The 16106-nt window shown below is 44.6% G+C and overlaps 5 protein-coding genes across 5 annotated transcripts; all 5 read left to right on the top strand.

Moving 5' to 3' along the window:
• Positions 1–494: 494 nt before the first annotated feature.
• On the top strand, positions 495–4150 carry FOMMEDRAFT_16703 (uncharacterized protein). The gene is made up of 10 exons (XM_007262176.1): positions 495–1159; positions 1221–1276; positions 1333–1399; positions 1456–1784; positions 1843–1962; positions 2023–2091; positions 2146–2434; positions 2496–2864; positions 2921–3112; positions 3174–4150. Exons 1-10 carry the CDS (start codon positions 930–932, stop codon positions 3862–3864), a joined length of 2412 nt encoding a protein of 803 aa, XP_007262238.1. The 5' UTR covers positions 495–929; the 3' UTR covers positions 3865–4150.
• A 780-nt stretch (positions 4151–4930) lies between these two features.
• FOMMEDRAFT_164947 (uncharacterized protein) lies at positions 4931–6137 on the top strand. The gene is made up of 4 exons (XM_007262175.1): positions 4931–5125; positions 5194–5255; positions 5312–5553; positions 5693–6137. Exons 1-4 carry the CDS (start codon positions 4974–4976, stop codon positions 5780–5782), a joined length of 546 nt encoding a protein of 181 aa, XP_007262237.1. The 5' UTR covers positions 4931–4973; the 3' UTR covers positions 5783–6137.
• Positions 6138–8017: 1880 nt separating this feature from the next.
• FOMMEDRAFT_164946 (uncharacterized protein) lies at positions 8018–10017 on the top strand (the record flags this gene model as incomplete). The annotated part of the gene is made up of 4 exons (XM_007262174.1): positions 8018–8139; positions 8363–8471; positions 8550–9714; positions 9779–10017. 4 exons carry the CDS (start codon positions 8018–8020, stop codon positions 9790–9792), a joined length of 1410 nt encoding a protein of 469 aa, XP_007262236.1. The 3' UTR covers positions 9793–10017.
• Positions 10018–10240: 223 nt separating this feature from the next.
• FOMMEDRAFT_164945 (kinase-like protein) lies at positions 10241–12020 on the top strand (the record flags this gene model as incomplete). The annotated part of the gene is made up of 9 exons (XM_007262173.1): positions 10241–10453; positions 10510–10662; positions 10753–10892; positions 10963–11022; positions 11088–11150; positions 11241–11360; positions 11434–11579; positions 11640–11716; positions 11774–12020. 9 exons carry the CDS (start codon positions 10241–10243, stop codon positions 11900–11902), a joined length of 1101 nt encoding a protein of 366 aa, XP_007262235.1. The 3' UTR covers positions 11903–12020.
• A 1137-nt stretch (positions 12021–13157) lies between these two features.
• FOMMEDRAFT_151036 (uncharacterized protein) lies at positions 13158–14628 on the top strand (the record flags this gene model as incomplete). The annotated part of the gene is made up of 10 exons (XM_007262172.1): positions 13158–13187; positions 13240–13254; positions 13304–13342; positions 13402–13430; positions 13482–13548; positions 13596–13629; positions 13691–13930; positions 13994–14252; positions 14308–14371; positions 14422–14628. 10 exons carry the CDS (start codon positions 13158–13160, stop codon positions 14626–14628), a joined length of 984 nt encoding a protein of 327 aa, XP_007262234.1.
• Positions 14629–16106: the final 1478 nt, after the last annotated feature.

Below are 16106 nucleotides of genomic sequence, written 5' to 3'. Positions count from 1 at the left end.
CCGTGATTGATGCCAATTATTCCGAGTATTTAGTTTGTAAAATAAATGCTGTCCAAGGAAGAATCGAACACAAGTCTCTGCACGTCAAAATTTCTTAACTTGTTCGCTTATATAATCGTAAACCTTTCCACTCGTGTGGTCGTGTGCCTGTGCCCAAAACATCTTCGACTGAATCGACTCGTGCCGTGAATCATGCCACCAACGACTTGCCAAACGCCATTGACAACTATTCTCTTTATCGTTTGTTAGTTAGAGAACTGACTCCACCCCCACTGGAAGCTGCAATGAACTGCCCTGTGTTATGATGCTATCCTTGTGGAAGTTGCCCTCCAGACGTCACATCTCCTGTTCTGTCTGCATTGATCAAGGAAGGCATGTGTCGACCGCATGCGCCTAGATTACATATACGCGGCATTCACTATGCCACTTTTCCACACGTTATCGGTGATGATGGTTTCTTCGTTCGGTTCCTCATACTAATACAGGGTGTCAAGTTCCTTCATTTCCCCCTGCTTCGGTTGCGCCTTCTATCTCCTGCTGCGTCTTGACGCTCAGTTTAAAATATATCCATCATACTAGGTGGAGCTGCTGAAAAAGCTGAGGACTGAATCATCTCCCAAACTTCGGCGCTGGTATTCCTTCTTTGCGAAACCGACGAAGTCCTGGAGGCGCATTCAGGTCACACAGCTACCTGGATCCAGAAGACATTGTAGCCTTCTCTTCTAATAGGGATGCTTCCACATCAATCTCATTATAAGAAGTCGTCATCTTAGACTCATGGGACCTTTCAAATCGAAGCTACTAGATATTTTCTCCCAGTTCTGGTCTTTCCCCATTCCTGTAATGCTACCTAACATGGCCTGTCGTGCGAGTATAAGTACTCTAGGAACGCTCACTGATATGATGAAAGCGCCAGACTGTCGACAGATATGGTGATCCACAAAATTCGTCGTCAGCCTTCTCCTGCCCCGCAGCTCAGGACTCCTAGCCCGTCCGATTCGACTAATGCCAGTATAGGGGCTTCAGACATTGAAGTCGTTCCGCCTACTCCTGGTGACCACCATAAACCACTTGGATTTGGTATTGGCCTGGCCGATCCGTTGACGTCACAAAAGCGGCAGTATATGTTGCACATCGCTGATCGCCTAAGGTCTGTCGGGTAAGTACGATCACAGTGCATCCAGCTCATGTATACGATGCCCTCATGTATTTCGCACTAGTGCCAACGCGGACATTGAAATTCCACAGATTGCTGTGATTGGCTCACAGAGCGCAGGTGCGAGAGAAGCAGAGTCATCAACTGTACATTTGATATTAATTATCTCCTCGAAGGTAAATCATCTCTTCTCCAGCGCATCTCCGGTGTCGATTTTCCTAAATCAAGTGGAACATGTACTCGGTAAGCATACTACACAAACTAACGGCAAAGGTGAAAGTCTGTTCACACAATGATAGTGTACCTGCGGAAATCATCCTTCAAGAGGCAGCCGAGGGCGTGTGGGAATGTACTGTTTCCATCCGCTATATCCGCGATGCATCAGGACTCCTGCTCGGTAAACCGAAGATAGAAGAATTTGGACCGGTTATCACGAATCCGTCAGACGTCAAGGACCGCATGGCGCGAGCTCAGATCGCTAGTCTCAATCCTTCACGCTCTTGTACAGAATTTCTTGAAGGCCCACCCAATCCGAATTTCAAGTCTGAACTTTCATTCTCCGATAACTGCATTGTGGTGCAGATCCGAGGACCTAATGTTTCAAACCTTTCTTTATGCGATCTACCAGGTAAGTATTACTGACAGTCGCCTTGCATCTTACGATTTATAAGTGTACTGTGCCTTAGGTCTTATTGCTAGCGTTGCGAAGGGTGGAAAGGAGAGTGACATTGATATGATCGAAAAGCTCGTTACTTCATACATCAAGAATTCCAATTGTCTCATTCTTCTGACCGTCACTTGTGAAGGTGAGTATCTATTCCACATACGCCTCACTTTAGACCACGTATTAAACCCGAAAATCGAAGCGGACTTCGAGACGCAAGGCGCTCTTAGATTAGCATTAAAGCATGACCCGGATGGGACGAGAACATTAGGTTATTCTCGCCTGTATATCCTTATGAGTATTGCCCACTAATGAGCATTGGCAGGTGTGTTAACTAAACCCGACAGGATTGCAAATGGAGATGAAGATCGCTGGGTCAAGTTCGTCAAGTATGACGATGGGCCACTCGCCTTAGGCTGGTATTGCGTTAAGCAACCTGATTCTGTTCAGCTCGCCCAAGGCATCACACTTGCGGAAGCGCAAGACAAAGAGAACGAATTCTTCGAAGTTACCGAGCCTTGGTGTTCTCTTCCGTTCGACATAATGTCTCGCCTTGGTACGAAGCCACTGGTGGAAAACCTTAGCAAGACATTGGCAGATCTCATATCGAACCGGTGCGTCTTGTGCTCCTCGTGATGCTCTGGTTTTACTGAGCTTGCATATACATGTATTCAGACTTCCCGAACTTCGCGAGAGTGTGGAAAAAATGATTATACAAACTAAGGCAGCCTTGAAAGAGTTACCAATCCCGCCGTCCGAGGACGCTGTCGCAGAAGCAAGTATGCTCATCATGGAGTTCTCCAAAGAGGTTGACGTCAATGTCACCGGTTCAGCAAATTCAGACGGGCTCGTTCGGAAGATGAATTCTCAGCAAACCAAGTTGAAAGATGCGATCCTCCAAGAAGCCCCAGAATTTCTTCCATATACTAAGGATAATGGGTATCAGGTACTGCCTCCTATCACGTTTCTACAAAAGGACGGGAAAGGCCCGTTTTGTAATGGGATGACGGTGCATGTGGACGAAGTTGTGGCAATGATGGAACAGTGAGTGCCTATGTTAGACCTTACATATTTTAGTATATTTTCTCAGCAACGCTTAGGGCACGTGCGCGAGAGCTACCAGGGTACACTTCGTTCGACGTCCCAGCGAAGATCCTCAAAGAAACTATGGTCGAATGGCCTAAACTTGCAAATCAATACTACGAGAGAGTGTTCAGTACTCTGAATAAGAGTATTAAAGCCATCATGGATCGGCACTTTAAACGTTATGCCAACCTTCATAGTGCAGCGCGGTGTGTAACTTCTTACTAAAAAGTGCTCCTCCTTTAACAAGGCTATGCTTGCACACTCCAGATCAACTGTTCAGGAGCTGCTGAAGAGAATAGGCGACGAGACCGAACAGCAGATCGACAAACTTCTACAACGTGAAGAGGCACCATTCACGCTCAACTCATGTTATCTATCCCAGTACAAAGACGATTTCCTAGCATATTACAAGAACTGCAGACAGAAGGACCTGAACGGTATCGCGATGCAGCATATTCAGAATTATACACAACTAGAAACATCGAATCCGAGCCTTGCTGTCGTTCGGGTGGATGCAGTTAGTCAGATCTTGGCCGGGTTGAACACGATTAATATCCGGGACGTCAAGGCATCTGACTTGCCGAAACTGCATAAAGACCCGTTCGATCCCGCACTGGAGCTTATGGCTACCGTCAGCGCATACTATCAGGGTAAGTCGGTCTACCAATTCATCAACGTCAACCCCAAGCCTAAAACTACGCAAACATCGATTCAAGTCGCAGCAAAGCGATTCATCGATAGCGTCTCTCTAGCCGTCGACTACGAGCTTCTTCGCACCTTCGCGAGGGAGATTCATAGAGTACTATCTGCGATGTTGCATAGGGGTGATGCGAGGGAACGGTGTGCGGTGTATATGCAGGAGTCGATGGTTGTGAGGAAGAGGAGGTTAGAGTTGAGGAGTAGGCTCGAGAGGCTTGAGGCTGCTAGGCAGGAGTTGAATGAGTATAGTCCCTTGTGAATGAGGGATGTTGATCGGCCAAGACATGGAGGGTTGGGTGTGCTGTGGGGGGATTCGGGTTCCTTAATTTCGCCGAGAGAGGTTGGGTTCTTGATTTGCTTGTCTGTTCTTGCGAGTTCTTGTATCATTATGTGTAGACAAGTGAAGGTCTGATCTTTGAAGTGAAAGAGTAACGAGGAATTTTGCGCTTGCAGAATTATTTTGGCTTTAAGCTGGCTAGGATGTATGTACTATTATCGCCTTAACTACCTGTGTGACTTTTTAGCTTTCTTTCGTCAGTCGTTGTACACTTTACAAAGAGCCACTTATTAAAGAAATAGCCAAGAGTGGTATACAGCGAGTAAAGGTTGTATCGAAAGCCAGTCGGGCTAGAAAGGTGAGAAGAGTGTGAAAAGTAAATATCTGATTTGTATAGGGTGATGCAAATAGGCAAATAGGCGAATGTTGCTGGTTCTTCTGAAAGTGCAGCTGGACTCGTAAGATAGGCTTGAGAAACTAGGCAAGACTATAATAAAATTTGAGAATGAGTTCGAGTTCAGTCCTATTTGATTTGACGAGGTGGTTGCTTCTTTGCCAAGGTCGAAGCTTGAGACCAGGTTGTGGGTGGTTCCGGGTACCTTACACTTGCCGAGAGAGGTTGAGGTCTTGACTTGCTTGTCTATCCTTACAAGGTCTTGTATTATATGTAAATTACTGATAAGTGATAATCATCACAGCAAGCGACAGAGGATTGCACCCTTTCACCTGTACATAACTGCTTTTGTCATGAAAATGGTTATGACTGTACTAGGGTGCGACAAAGTCGGTCAGTCAGGATCGGGGTATTACTATGAAGCGGCCAAGAATGATATGCAGTGAGTACACAGCCGTGAATTCTCGTGCCGAGGGCCAAGTAAGCGCGAATGGACCGGGACGGAAGAGTTGTGGAAGCAATTGCGAGCCAAGTACCCCAAAATAGCAGTGCACTCCCACAGTATATGCTGTGCGCGCAAAGAAGCGGCGCCAAGGCGGTGGGTGCCCTTCTAAGAGCCTCATATGTCTGTCTCACCACTTTCCTCTCTCTCGCACCATCACCACGCTCAACATCATACAGTCCACCTCGAACGAACATGAGTAGTCTCTCTTCGTCGAGCTCCACACATAATGCGCATAGACGTACGACAGGACAAAGACATCGAGCACTCTTCAATGCGGCGTTCTCGGTGTTGGCAGTATCTGCTTTGCCCGTCGTAAGCGCCCAGCGAGATTGCTGGGTCGATAGGTAAGGACTTTGTTCATGAATTTATTCTCTCGGTATCGTTGCTCAGCAAAGCCGTATTCCGCGAATAGCTTTGGGAGAAGACATTGTAGATTGTCCTTGGGTGCACGAATTGCCATCGCAGTCGCCATCGGTACGTTCAACTCGCCACTCCATTGCTCACATCACACCTAATTCTCACACATCCAGTCGTTGCATTCCTCCTCCTCATCTTCGGTATCCTCCTCAGCCGTCGTCGTCGAATCCAGCGTGCGAACATGGCGTACGTTACAGCTCAACAACAGCAACAACAAACACCATACGGTAACAACACCGGGGGATACCAATACGGAGGGACACCCTACCAACAATACCAGCAGTACCCGCCACCAGAACAAGGATACTACGGCCAATACGGTGAGCAAGCTCCACAACATGGAGGCTATGCACCGGTGCGTATCTTTCGCCTATATGCGCGTCGAAATAATACTGAATTTTTATGTGTGCCTTTTCTCATGCCGTTGCTCCGCTCAATGATTCGATCATTGTTGTCATTTCACGCTTAAATCGAATCGACTTTATAACGTGCAGCCGCCTGGTCCGCCGCCAGTCGGTTCTCAGGAGCCGCCGAGCTACCCTGGGTATAACCCTCCGCGTAGTCCGCCGCAAGCCAAAGTATAATTTTAGGCGACGCACGATGACTTTGGACTTTTGATAGTGATTCTCATGTCGCGTGCTTCAAAATATTTCGTACTTTTCGATACGTTTCGTCTACCTGTCGGATTTATCTCTCTCCGATGTATTTGATCCGTTTACACACCGTCGTCTGTATTTGCCTGTACACGCAGAGGGACGTACTCCCTCCTCTCACTCATGCTATTGATCCTACTGGTTTACCTGTACTCTTTTTTTCGTGATTTATTTGTTTTATGTTTACTTTTATACTAGACAAGCATCCTAGCAACTAATTCACTCGTAACCGCATCTTCACAAACGATTCTAATCCCTTTCGTCTGCAACGCTCTCGCAATCAGCTGAAATCCTTTACCAAAACTACCATCCTCCACCTCCATCATCAACTCCCGCCATTCATCTCCATACAACTTCACTTCCTCCAACTTCGGAAACCGAGTCCCCTCACCTGTCAATGATTCTATGAGATCAGAAAGTTGAACCCACATCCATGTCCGACTGACTTGGTAATCGCAATCGGTTTCTACACTTGCGTTTAACCCCACCTGCCTCACTTTATACTCGATGTTCTCCTCTTGTGGTGAACCGAGGTGGTTTTTGGAAGGAGACATAGTCGTGAACACCGGGAACAGCAAATTCTCTACGTTAGGGCAGTATCCTAACCCGATTGAAATCGCGTCGATACGTAAGAACCTGGGATATCGTCCCAACTCGAGAGTGGTTATTTGTTTACCGTAGAGGGATAAGGAACCGGTATGGAGTGCGTAGAGCGCGAGAGGCCGGTCGAGGATGATTCGTGTGAGTGAGGGGAGGTGGATGGTGTGGAAGAAGGAGGAGTCTGGGTCGCCTAGGGCGTCGGCGGAGCGGATTCGGAGGGTGTGGAGGGACAGGAGGTTGATGAGGGGTTCTGCTGCTGAGGTTGAGGGGGTGCGAGTGTTCGAATTTGGATTTGTGTTTGCGATGTCGTTGTTGGGCAAGTTATTATCTGATCCCAGTGTAAGCACCTTCAACGTCTTCGACTGCCACAAAAACGGGAGATCAGGTCCAATAACAAACCCATCATCAGCAGGTCCTGCCGTTACATCATCTGCGGAAGTGTTATTCCAATCTATCCTACACAGCTGGGGAAACTTCAAACTCCTCAGCATCTCCACCTCTGCTGCTAGATTGTCTTCCTTTTTCTTAAGGTCGTCAGGTGTAAGGAGAGACCCGTCTAGATTGTTTACTGCGTTTGAGCTTGCTGGGGCTAGAGGTTGAGAGAGGACTTGGATGTTTGGACAGAGGGAGAGGATTTGCGATGATGTGCTTGAGAGAGCTTCGCTGAATGCGAGAGGGCATAAGTATACCCTCTTTACGTACTTACCCAACCCCGAATCTGACAAAACACTCAACAACCTAACCGACCCATGTCTCACCCAAACATCCTCATACAACAACTTCGTACACAGCTTCCTAAAGAGTTTACACGTGAGGAAGAGTAAGAGCTTGGTTTGGAGTGCTTTGGCGTCTTGCGTGTGTTGAGATTGGGCGTAGAGTTGTTCGAAGGGAGGGAGGGAGGTGAGGTGGGAGAGGTTGCGTGTTGAGTTGTATGTTGCTAGGTGGAAGATTTCTTCTAGGAGTTCATTGGGGAGGGAAGCTAGAGATGATGTTGATGCTTGAGGTCGGATGTTCGCATCCGACACTCTAGCAGTGTCATAGGTCTGAGAAGTAGGAGATAAAGATGTTTGAGATTGAGTGTCTGCATTTGCAACTACAGAGGCAGAAACAGTAGCAGGATTTTGGCTCAAGAAAGCAGGCATCCCAAGTTACTTGAGAGTACTAAAAGTAGAAAAAAATCACGTAGATTTGAAAGAACGGCAGTTGCTGTCGAGCTAGTCAAGTAGGAAGCTTTGAAGGAGGTCAGCACCCTGAGATTTTAATTTCCGACTACAAGATGTGTCGGCCTGAGCTTGTCAGTAAGATAATGTGAAGTCTATCCTCTGCAGCTGAGAGTGCAAGACATAGGGCGTACGCAACCCTCTGTCTTTCGTAAGTCAAATAAGAGGGAAGCTAGAGGGAAGGTGGCAGGACTGGATGGTAATGGGCGCAAGGAAAAAACTTGCCGGCTTGCAGTTGTGTCGCCTGCATAGTCGGTTGCCTAGATATGCGTGTCCCTACTTTGACTGGTGGAGGTGAGAAGAGATGAGGTTACCAGCTGCAGTAGTTTGCATTCCTGTCCCGGCAATGGCCGGCGCAATTATAACTCCGCCCGACGCAACCGTTGGACTCGACGCCTGCTGTTCCTGCTGTAACAGTACACACCAATGTGGAGGTCTTGCATTCACCATTCCATCCATTCGGTCGAGGTGAACTGGCTGGTGAATTCTTGTTGTCGTTGGTGCAAAGCACCTTCCTCTTTCAGGGGTTCATGGATACCAGTTACGCATCTCTGAAGGAGTTGGTCTTGGACACTTCTCCTTGCACTTCATGAAAAAAGGAATGCGAACATGAGACATGAAATTCAGCTGCATGCATCAATAGATATGCTCTGACACTATCAGCAGCGGGTACGTCTCTCTGTCTTTGCAGGAACCCTCGAACTACATTGCTCGGAGGTGCTTTGCATGAATTAATTGCGTATGTCAACTTCTGGACCACCCTAACGCTCGCCTTGCGATTCCTCACGAAGTTGCATCTGGTATGTACCGTGTCCTTGAATGATGGTTTCTCCATTAACTAATTTTTCTTTCTATTGGATTCATTTAGACTTCATGAGATGCTGGACACCTATAGGTGTATCCGAATCCTCCCCCTCCCTGCAGAACTCCTGCTATACATCTTCAAGCTCGCAACTGACAATGTCATAAGAGATATCGATCGGTTTGTCGACCTCCCACCCTTTGAGTCGATTGACTCTCAGGCCAAGGATGAACAATGCGACTTGGCACTCAAAACGAAGTGGTCGATCACACTTACGTGTTCTGCTTTCAGACGCTTATGTACCGACTTTCTGTATGAGGATATACGAGTGAGGCATGGCTCAGCTGGGCTTGCTGATGTGCTGGAGAGATCGGAAATGCTCGCACCAGGTGCCGGAGTAGGAAGAACGGTGAAGCGTGCAGTGTTATTCCCTTTGGAGCCAGAAGATGATTCCGCTCCTTGTGACCGGATTTCCAAGCACACTCGCCGAATATTGGCTTGTTGCCCTAATATCCGTGCCGTCTTCCGACCAAAAGTGCCACTGTCGGGACAGTGCTCAAGTGGAGATGCAGACAGTGACGATACTGTGAACGTTCCGCTAGAGTTCCCATCTTTGCAGCGCGTGGACTGGTCAAGTTGTCCTTCAGATGATCCACCCACACTCTCTCAGCTTCCTTGTTCTATCTGGAGTTCCGAATCGTTGAAGACACTATCCGTCGGTGTAAAGGAGTGGTCTCGCTTCACGGGCATGCAAGGAACGGAAGTCACCAATATATTCTCTGGGATACATACTCTCCGTGTCCGTTCTCTCGATGCATTTGGCACACCTGGTCAACGACTCTTCTCACTTGAGCTTCCGTCTCTGCATCGTCTCGTCCTCGAACAGCCGGACTCGATGTATGCTCTCTTCAGCGTAGTGCAGTATGGAGATCAAATAACTACTTTGGAGTTCGGGTTGCATAAGGGATTCCTCGAACATGACTATATCATGGTTCTCCTGGTCTATTGTCCAAATACCACGGACTTATACTTCCCGATCTTCACAACCTCCGTCACACGCCGAAACTCAAGAGGTATGTCCTTTACGCACTCCATCAAGCGCATCGTGTTGCATGCGGCGGTCGAGGAAGGATCTGAAGTTGATGAAGAACAGAAATGGGACCACCTTACGTCGCAATTTGAATCTATTTGTGGAGAGCATTCGAGGTTCATGAAACTCGAGCGGATAACGTTGTATGGTGGTGAGTGGCGAGGGCTCGTAGGCGATCCTAGGATGACGCCCTCTTTGCATTTGATTCGTTCTAGAGGAGTTAGGTTAGATTGTGAGGATGAAGAGGCTATGATGATTTTGGAATGCCGTAACCGTAACGCTTCTCTCACACCATGTGGTGACACTCCAATACTAATACCTGTCATTCAATAGTTTACTACTGATACACACTGTCTTCCTTTCCTTTCTCTTCTATCCTTTTAATATCTGCTCAGGCATTTATGATTTATGATTTAGAATATTGATTTAGTCTGGGTACTCCACACCCCACAACCCCACACAACTTCATTGGTGGCGTATGCTGCAATGATTGGTAACTTTGTTTTATTTTTACGTTATTAAACCTATTCCGTCGAGAGCTTTGCTCGTTCTATCAGTTGCTTGGATATTCTCCCATGCAAAGTTATCAGAGCCCAGCCCTTCGTTGAGGTAGTACTTAATAGCCCCATCAACTCCCCATCGCAGTGTGTTTTTATTTCCGTTATTGATACTACAGGATGTCAGGTACGTCGCAAGAGAAAGAAGTGAAGGAACCCGAAGCTGAGGGTGGTGCCACGGATTCTACTATATCCAGGCTGTCTTCAAATGTTGTCTTCGACGGGAGAAGCCTAGCCATCAGCCAAACAAGCCATATCCTGGTCGGTGCTTCTGAAGAAATCAGATACGAAAAGTTGGATAAAGTGGGGACTGGGTTCCTGGCTGACGTTTATGTGCGTCCTTGGTCTTCGTGTAACTTATCACCCAAATTGAACTCGTATTCCTCAAGGTATACAGAAAAATTGTCAACGGCGTACCTCGAGGGAAGGTAGCCGTAAAGCAAGACAGGCAAGAGTGGGTTAACCGCTCGGCACAAGAATACGAACGGATGATGCTCGACGACTTAAAGCTGAGATTGAACGAATCTGCTTTTGAGTATATCGTAAGTCATTTTCTCGACATTTACTATATAATCATACGAGGAAGAGGACTTATTCATACTCATATTGCATTTGACTCTCTTGGGTAATAGTCAAGATTCTATGGAAAGGAAACTATAGATAACGTCCCAAGTCTAATATTCGAGTACCTTGAAGGAGGGGACGTTCAGGAGTATGTGGTCAATCAACCACCTAGCGAAGAGAAGGAAAAGAAAGTGGTAGGGTGGATAAGGTCAGTGTATCCTTATTTTCTTAGAATCAATCTCGATAAGCAATACTTACACTATGTTTGATGTTTTTAGAGATATGTTAGTCGCGCTCGTCTTCATTCACTCGGTGGACATTGTCCATAGAGACGTTAAGTAAGTGAGAGTTACTATACTTGAATTGAAAGAACGACTTACTCTAAACTATCTGACTTCACTAGACCAGCCAATTTTATTCGAGTAGATAAAGAAGGAAGTCGAGTGAAACTCATCGACTTCGGATCGTAAGTCCAAGTTCTCCATAGAGAACAAAAGTACAAAAGAAATTGATTTTAGCATTTAAATTTGCTGATACCTATATGTTATGTTAATAGAGCTGGGCATTTAGAAGGACGAGAACGGACGACAATCTCCCGTGGAACATTTGAATATCGTAGTCCTGAGGGTCACCTTGATAATAAAATCAATGAAAAAGCTGACATCTTTGCAATCGGGTGGGTTTATTTCATTTATCTGTTCTAATTTCAATTATGGAGCTTACCATCCTAAACCATAATTCCCGTGTAGATTATCAACGTACGAGATGCTGACTGGAAGACAGGCTTTTCCACGCCGTCCTGGAGAGGCAGTGCGAGACGTAAAAATTCTGGACAGAATAAAGAACGAAGAACCGGTGTATGATCCTGAAATAATCAACAATTACTCACGAGAAGGTTAATAATTTTCTTGTTTGTATGCGATGGCAAATCGACTGACATCATTCATCTCGCTAGCTTTCCATTTCATAAAAAAGTTGCTAGTGAAAAACCCTGCACAGAGGCCTGACGCACTGATGGCCCTTGACAATGATGTGAGTCCTTGTACACACTACAAACTTACGAGGCCTAGTGTTATTGAGCATTTTTAGTGGTTTGCGAAGTTCGACCTTGACTTGGTGGTCCAACCGGGTAACTGTTGGTGGGTGAGCGATGAGTGGAACTTGTGGAAGGCGGCGAAAGAGACCATGAAAAAGGGTGTTAATCCGACATCTAAATGATCGAAACTCTTCCTAACGGCTACGGTGGGCACCGGAGAGCGAGTTCGAGCAGTCGTAAATATGGTCAATCAGGTGGTTGTCTGTATCTTTCATGTGATTAAGTACCAAAGTGTCTCCGAGTCATTGAATACATGACTGTTCAAAAGTATTCACCCCGTTTTGCCTTATGATTTATGCGAATTACAGTTGAAAATGTCTTATTGCATAACGTCGGGAGAGGGCTAAACCCAATGCATTATACAATTTATGCATTATGACAATACATTTTGGCTGAGGACCTGAGTTTTGGTCTGGCCAAAAGTCTATACATTATGCCATTTATGCATTACAATGTAATGCAATAAGACATTTTCAACTGTACATAGAAAGCAGGTAAACGGTAACCATCTACTTATCATGCTTCGTGTATAACAGTACACAACTTCCAGTCCTGAAACTCCTGATGCATACAAGAAAAGCCAGATGTTGTATGTTTCGCATGTATTTTTGTTTGTGTTCTTTTCCAACGTTGTGATCGATACATCGATCTTTCTGAAATGGGGTGCTCCAAAGATCAATCACGTTCAACAATGATCGTACGAGCCTCGCCATCTTCATCTCTTCGATACATGGCAGACACTCCACACACAATGTGATTATACTTGCGTCATATAGCAAAACATATTTGAAATGGGTCTTATGTTCTGCACTATATCTACCGATCTTCTGATGATTTATTTATTTGGATCTTTCTACGTGATGTGTTACTGAATTCGTTCTCTAGGATCAATCGATTCTTTTGTTCTATTTCCATAGAGATCCTGAAACTTTATTGTGCTCTCCAAATTGCAATAGACAGAAGTACTTCTAATGATTGATCACCCAAGTCCACTTATGAGTGTGCGTTATATTTGTCGACTGTAGTTTACCAGATAGGGCGGAAACTTCTTAGAAATGATGGATTCTTTGTTGCAGATGACGTCTATACATCAACTCCGGCATAAGTATGAAAGCCGATGTCCTTATAACCTTGTGAGTGAGACCAGCTCGCACAAAGACCATTCTCGACCAGTCGCCTACTCATATGGATGCTATCTTGACTTCTGCCCATTCAATAACACTCTTTAAGTCAATTACAAGTTAGCCAGTACCATGTCACCTTGTGCTTCATGTTACTGAAATGGTCCGATTTCTGGGATTCAGTTTCGTACACTACTTTCCACTTATATTATACTAGTGAGTTGCATTAGTACCCTTTTGCAAATTTGTCTGGCTCATGTCCACAGTCTCACACCTAGATGAAGAGGTCTGTTCAATTAGTTATGTTAGTCCATTTGATCTAATACTTAATAAATTAGGTTGACTACATATGGGTGAGGAAATAGTATATCAAGTGATAGTCGTGGATTTAATTCCTTGCAGACCAAGCGTTGGACAGTTGGGAAAGCAGCTTATCTGCTGGTACGTCTTCTCTGTATTCAGTTAAAAAATCGTGTTAGTGGTCTTACATTGAAGAATAGACAAGATATTTTGGTGCTGGTTATTTGATGTGTGTTGTAGAGCCTGGAGACGAACTCTTTGTTGACGTGATACATTGCAGCTTAGTCTCAATGAGTACAATCCACCTTGGTTGGGATAGCAGTCCTGTTCAGGCAATTGCTATGCAGGTAAAACGACATTTCTCCTTTTCTGCATGAATCTAATACTTTTCCAGGAACAAGGCATTGCAGGATTCTTCTTGCCTTCTTGTGAGTGAAGCTAAACTACGAATGAGTTTCGATTGCAATAAATCTAACGGATTTTCTCTAGGTTTGTACGGCCAAATACAGTCTGGATTAGGACCAATGATTCTCACATTAGCCAAAGGTGATATCCCTATCCTTGACTTTTTCGCAACAATGCAAGTTTATATTGCTTCCTTTCCAACAGTCATACTCATGATGCGTGTATACGCACTGTATGAGGGAGCAAAGAAAATGCTAGTTGCATTTGTTATATTGACACTACTCCTCTTCGGATTCGATCTTTACCAATTTTTATTTTTCCTCGGTAAGGGCATTATTTTTAATTTTTTGCTCACTGATTTATTGTCTGTGAAAATTTCCACTCAAGGTGTTGTGAAAATTGGATCAGAACCTGGTAATTTCGCTTGGGCAAAAGTTGATGGTGGATGTTTAGCCGCGCCTTCCTCGGCTGGCATTGCATGGACAGTGACTTCTTCTGTCGAGCTTGTTCTGTTCCTTCTGGTGCTATGGAAGATTGTGAAAGCAAAAATGGCAAAGCGTGCAAGTTTCGTTTTGGGAGATGGCCGACCAAGCACTCAGGATATGACTGCATTAATGGCGAGAGACTCCATTTCGTATTTTGCCATGTACGTACTTTGGGTCTATTCTCTTACGTCAATTAGTAATTGATTAGAGTCTAAGAATATTCTCAATATGTCTCGTCGGTGCCATTTCAGAGTTTCTAACGAATCGTCACATCATTAAAGTAAGTTAAGTCTTGGTTTATCATTGAGTAACTTACAAATCTTCTCTCAGGATCAAAATCTATTACTTTTCCTCAGCTATATCCTGCATGCGTACCTACCTTTCGTGATTACGATCATGACGATCCTCACTACAAAGATGCTCATTAACCTTCGAGCAGAATATTATGGCCCGAGCAGAATACTTGCAACTGAACTCTCTTGGGATGTAGATAGTTCAGAAAACTATAGTCTACAATTTGCTAGCCGTGAGATGTAAATAGTGTCCGTATTCAATTATTGACAATCTCATGTGTTTAATCATGAACTGTAGTAGCTAAAAATATGTATAAGATATAGAACAGGGTTTTGTATAATCCAGATATTTTGATTCCATTTGCAACTTGTGAAGTGGCAATTTATGGAAACAGAATGAAGTATGTTACAATATTGTATATACTGTACCAGTGAGCTAATGGTAGTGCATAATGGTGGAGATGATAGGTTAATGTGTGAGTTCTGGCTAAAGGATTGAATAAAATCAATGACTAGAGTACATATAGTCAGGTCTTGCAGTGCTTACAGCCTTTTCTTCCTTTTCTATTTCTATTTCTTTTTCTTTTTCTTTTTCTTTTTCTTCTTTCAACACTTAGCAACACGGGCAGCGTTCTGCTTTCCAATCTTTGCTACATTGCAAAAAAGTCCAGAGGCTTATATCAGAATGTAATGATGTAAAATATGTAAAAAAAGTAAAAAAAGAGTGAAATAATATATAACTAGCCTCAAGTTTTAATAAAGTACTAAAACTTTGTATAAGATATTGTAAGGATTATTATTATTGCAAAAGTATATAAGGATAATGCTCCTTCAAAACATATGAAATGGATTATTTCTAACCTCCCCTTTTAAAAGGTATAATAAGGATTACAGTATATTAAAAAGATAATATATGTTTCTAAAAATGTCTTACAGCCCATACAAAGTTATTTCTTAATAACAATTATTTTCCCTTACATCCGTTTGTTATTAAAAACAAAAATCAATTATATTAATGTATTCTAAATAATACATTGTAATCTACAATAATCAAGGAAAATAATCCGAGAATGCATACACAGTAATGGTGGTGCACCCAATGCACTGGTTGACCAACGGTTCTCTGGGAGGACAAAGCTGAGAGGACCTCCTGGTACAAGACCCTGTGCAGAGAGCGAGTGAGAGTGTCCGCGTCCGCCGTGATGCAATACGAGTAGGCAGAGGTTGTGATCGGATCAGACTTGGGCGGGAAACGAGTGCATTGTGGGAGTTGATTGCATAGGCAACGGATCCGGACAAGAGTTCGATACGCTGTCCGCCCAGCGAAACCAGTCCATAACTGGAAGCGCTGCTGATGGCAGATCATCCGTTAACCCAAAACTCTGATAATCACAAAAATGCAGCTTTGTCCTTGTGGATAGCAACATTCAATGGATGGTTGTCTGTGTCGGCCTTCGGGTGATGTTTAGTTTGATTTTGTAGATTTACATGGGATAGTGTAAAGTAGATGCCCGTAATGAGCACAGACCTCCATTTGCTCCGTCCGCTTACGGCTTCTTAACTTTGTCAACTCCCGCAGCGCCTATCTTATTTCAAATCAAACCTTTTGACGGGCGCACTTCATCAGGAAGATAAGAGGGCATCATCTCTGGTGAATGGAGAGCTATCTCACTGTCAATGCTCTAAGTCGTACAGTTGTCAGGCTTCAGAAAGCGTCTTAAA

Source organism: Fomitiporia mediterranea (assembly GCF_000271605.1).
Source record: "Fomitiporia mediterranea MF3/22 unplaced genomic scaffold FOMMEscaffold_1, whole genome shotgun sequence".
NCBI lineage: Eukaryota > Fungi > Basidiomycota > Agaricomycetes > Hymenochaetales > Hymenochaetaceae > Fomitiporia > Fomitiporia mediterranea.
Note: the sequence above shows the minus strand (reverse complement) of the source record. Positions and strands in the feature narration are given on the sequence as shown.